The sequence below is a fragment of the Triticum urartu genome, chromosome 2A (genome assembly GCF_056163025.1).
Source record: "Triticum urartu cultivar PI428250 chromosome 2A, HENAU_Tu73, whole genome shotgun sequence".
NCBI lineage: Eukaryota > Viridiplantae > Streptophyta > Magnoliopsida > Poales > Poaceae > Triticum > Triticum urartu.
In genome coordinates, this window is record NC_141874.1 from 521,966,348 (window position 1) to 521,970,608 (window position 4,261).

At 43.4% G+C, this 4,261-nt stretch overlaps 1 protein-coding gene across 3 annotated transcripts; it reads left to right on the forward strand.

The window, feature by feature from the left end:
- The first annotated feature begins 602 nt into the window (after window positions 1–602).
- LOC125538489 (uncharacterized) lies at window positions 603–3,743 on the forward strand. 3 transcript variants are annotated; one of them, XM_087544228.1, is made up of 5 exons: window positions 607–1,062; window positions 2,065–2,167; window positions 2,330–2,446; window positions 2,812–2,965; window positions 3,456–3,743. In XM_087544228.1, the coding sequence occupies exons 1-2, from the start codon at window positions 686–688 to the stop codon at window positions 2,126–2,128; spliced, it is 441 nt and encodes a 146-aa protein (XP_087400354.1). In that variant the 5' UTR covers window positions 607–685; the 3' UTR covers window positions 2,129–2,167; window positions 2,330–2,446; window positions 2,812–2,965; window positions 3,456–3,743. The 3 variants fall into 3 exon arrangements, with proteins under 3 accessions (XP_087400355.1, XP_087400356.1, XP_087400354.1); XM_087544229.1 differs by lacking the exon at window positions 2,065–2,167 and having other exon boundaries at window positions 603–1,062; XM_087544230.1 differs by lacking the exon at window positions 2,065–2,167 and having other exon boundaries at window positions 603–1,062; window positions 2,848–2,965.
- Window positions 3,744–4,261: the final 518 nt, after the last annotated feature.

Here is a 4,261-nt window from a genome sequence, read left to right on the forward strand (position 1 = left end):
TAGTGGTTGAATCTTGGAAAACTTTTGTTGTTTCTCTGATTAAATAGATACTTTTGTACCTAAATAATTTTTTTGGAAAAAAAATAAAGAGCAAACTATAAGACAACTGCAGTTCAAATTTGACCCGCTTCGAGCTGAAACGGTGAAAATTTGTCTTTTTCACGAGAGGTGGATCGACAACTTTTGACACACAAATATTCGGTCAATTATACATAAAATGTGGTCTAATATTTTCTAAAAGTGATGTTGTACAATTTTGCAACAAATATATGGTAGGTTCTTCACAAAAAAAAACCATTTTGAGCACTCGAAAAATAGAAAATGGCTCTTTGTGCAATGAAAATGAAACCCCCCAAATCAACATTGTTTGTCATCCCAAGGTACACACATGTGCACAGTATTAATTTATTTTAACAAAATATAAGTGGTTAATATGTTGAATGTTTGCCCTGAATAAAAGGATAAAAGCTATAAGAAAAGCAAAAAAAATATATATTACATAACCTAAATTCTGATTGATGGAATCAGCTATGGCATGGATCGATGACATGGCGGACATCCGTCCATCCATACATCCATCCACCCGTCCATCCAACCCTAGCCTTCGCTTTTCTCCCCGATCCAGATCCAACCCTAGCACCCACCCATCTCTCCCCTTCCCGCCGCCTCCCATCCATTCATCCACATGCCGCAGCGCCCTCCTCCAAATCTCGGCGTCCCACCCATGGCCGTCCGCGCGCTGGACAAGGAGCTGCCCGCCATGCTGCTCTCCACAGCGGCCGCCGTCGCCGTCGTCCGCTCCCCCACCGGGAGCGGAGCCGGCCGTGGCGGACTCACGCGAGGATCCTGGCCTCAGACGCCGACGCGGGCAGCATCATTGGCAAGGCCGGCTCCGACATCCACGGCATGGAGGACCGCTCTGGGGCCCACATCAAGCTCTCCAGGAGAGGCCGGCCCCGTCTCCGGCCTTCTCCCGCCCCACCGGCCGCCGCTCCCCGACCTCACGCTCCTCTCCACCGCCCGCTCGGTCGCCGCCCCGTCGCGCCGCCGCTCCGCCCCAAGGTCCTCCATCCCTCCCTCCCTCTGCGCCCACCCCTTCTCCTCTCTCCGCCCCGCTCTGCAATTCTTCCATCTGCTAGCTGCCACCCGACCCAACCCGACCCTAGTGATGAATGAAATGGGATAGCTCGTGCTAGGGATTCTATCATCTGCTAGGTAGCATAACACCTTGTCCTGCGGGTTTACTTATTAGATGGGAAACAGCCAGACCATGCCTGCAAATCTGTCCCTGCTCTCACTGAATTTTGTTGATTGATTTATTAGATACACATACATCTTGCTTCTGTTGATGGGAAATATCCTAGCGCAAAATTGACTGGTTTATAACTGTAGTTCCATTTATACTGCGCATCCATGATATCATCTGTTACTGTCGCCTGGAGTAGAGTAGATGCATATCTTGCGGCAGGACCAGGACAGCTAGTGATGAATGAATGAATGTACCCTTTCCTTTGTATAAGCAACACCTGACATGGGACTAGTGCCTATGCGTCCGTTGCTAAGGTTTGGGTTCTAGCAAGAAGGCCGGCGATTTTCTTTCTTCCTTTTTAATAAAACGCTGAAACAGAGCTCAAGAAAATACGCATCATGGTCATAGCCATGAAGCGACAGTCTTGTATGCTGTTAAGTGCACGCTGTTTGCATTGACCAGCTTCTGTGATACACTCGTCAACCACTCGCTCCTGGAAGTTATTCAACTTTGGTTTGCTGCTCAACAGCTAATTGGTGGGAAATTTAAGCCTGCTTTTATTTTCAAACTCAACCACTTGGTAGCAGCACAAGTTCAGAGATGCACCTGTCATGTGTGTCTCATACAACAACAACATTTCCGCACTGCTGACTGGAATCTGCACATTTTTATGCTGTCTTGACTTACTGATTCATGTTGGAAGGATGACTCAGATGCAAACTTCTTATTACCAAGTTTAATTATTACGTACAATTTTTCTTTTTTGAATTTTTGAATTTACATGTGAGTAATGAATGTATCCGTTTCTATGTCAGATTGGCGACATTCATTGTTGCATGCATTTTTGGTGGACAATCTTCAGTTGAACCTGAGTGTTGACTCGATCTTCCGTTGCGAACAATGTTCGGCTTACTGAATGTACTTGCTTATCCTTGTAACTGGACTACCATGCATTCACTATATATATACACACTTCCCTATTATGTTGGTTTACTAGGTTTTGTTATTTTTTTTGATAACTTGATGCTTTCTTCCTTGACTGATTCGTTGTTGGTGAACTTGGTGATATTGTGCATGTAGATCATGATGTACCAGCTCTGCAATGGCATTGCTTTCTGCCACGAACGCGGACCTCGAGCCACACAACCTGCTCATGGGTGGATGCGTTGGTATCCTCTGGTTTGATCCCAGCAAGAGGTAGTCTTCTCTTCTCTTTATGAACCAAAGGCACTTTCTTCTCTCATGGATGGATGGGACTCCATTAATTTAGTACCAATTTAGGTGTTAGTATGCTGTTGATGCTCGTGTTGATGCCATGCTTTTTGTCTTGTCATGTGCTGAAATTAAGTGGCAGCATCAGATGCAAATCTGTTAGTGTTGTTAAACCGCTGGTAGGCTAGCTACAAACTGACTTGTTATTTTCTTCTCTAGCAAATTGTATACATTAATCTCTAGTTGGCCTAGTGCTTCGTAGACATATATCGGTCCTATTACATTTTTTTAACTTGCATATGTGAGCTCCTTCTGTTGCTGCAAGTAGTGACACAATATGCCGTGTGCAGTGAGCTCCGCGTCTAATTCCTGGCCGTCCTCCGCAGCAAGGAGCTGGGCCAAGGGAGCAAGCAACGCCGCTGGTTCCTTCGAGGATGCGTGCTACTGGTCGAGTCCTGTGGAGAAGCAGGGCGGATCAGGCACCGTCTCACTTGTGCCACTGTGGTAAGAATAGAACAACACTGCGCATGTATTAGTACAACAAAGCATTCTTACATGGTGGTTGTTAGTGACATAACAGTTATCTTGCAACATGGTTTGCCAAATTGCTTGCTTGCTTGCTTACTCTATAACCTATACTGCTAAAAAATGTTATCCTATGACATGATGTTGTATCATTTGTATCAATTTCAAATACTCTAGGACATCAGTTCCCATGATGTTGCATTAGCTGTAATCTGTACTGCTAAAAGAGGAGTATAAACTGGAGTAATCAGTACTATAATATGCTTGAGACTTGTTCCAAATCATATTAATTTTTGCCAATGATGTTATTATCTACTCTAATAGCTGATGAATCTGTTCCTGCCATACCATGTGGATTGACTAATGAATCTGTACCTGAATACCATGTGTAATTACTGTTATTTTTTGCATCATCTGAACATTTTTTTGCTGCTATATAGTTTCACATTCATGATTGATCTACTGCCAGGTGAATGAGGTTTTAAAATGTTGAAGGAGGAGGACAATAGGAACTTCTGTTATGTCTATGAAGTTTTCAAATGTTGAAGGAGGAGGACAATAGGAACTTCTGTTATGTCTTATCGTCTAAATTTCTGTTCTAACTTTCTTTGTCGTAGAATAGTTTTGTTTGGCACTTGCTGTTCCTGGAAAGTAAAGATATGTATTGCTAGAATGAATGGTTGTAATATTATAACATTGCACATTGCTTTGAAAATGTATGAGAACTGGGCTAGGCCCAAGATAGCTTGTGGTGTGATGTGTTGTAATGTCAATAGCATATTTTTTTGGATTGGATCAATTTTTTCGGAACTAGGCTAGGCCCAAGTTATATTTGACAATTATTTTTGAGGGAAAAACACGAGAGGCCCAGCAAAGAAATGGCCCAGAAAAATACATGATCAAAAAGGAAATTTGCTGTTAAAAGGGCCACGCAAAGAAATTAACAAGGCTGAATTGTTTGGGCCAGGCCCATGTAGCTAATAAAAGCACAGGAAAAAATACATTAAAAAGGCCGAATTGTTGGGCTCGGCCCATGTAAAACGTCGAATCGGACTGGGCTGATTCTTGTGCTACATCAGTTTGCCATGCTGGATGCCTACGTGGCCTAAGGAAGTTGCTAGTGACCAAAAATTTGGTCGTGGAACCAACAACCTTTTACGTATCACAAAGAAGGTCACTAATTTTAGTTTACGACCGCCAACTTTTGACCTTCTGTTTTTGGTCACAAAAAGGTCGCAAATGAAAAAACTATGACTTTTCAGCGGCCAATAGTGA

Bases quoted from the DNA above. Each gene is read 5' to 3' on its own strand.
- LOC125538489 (XM_087544228.1), top strand. From the start codon at position 686: ATGCCGCAGCGCCCTCCTCCAAATCTCGGCGTCCCACCCATGGCCGTC. The intron at 1,063-2,064 runs GTCCTCCATCCC...TTTCTATGTCAG, and splicing joins CGCCGCCGCTCCGCCCCAAG to ATTGGCGACATTCATTGTTG.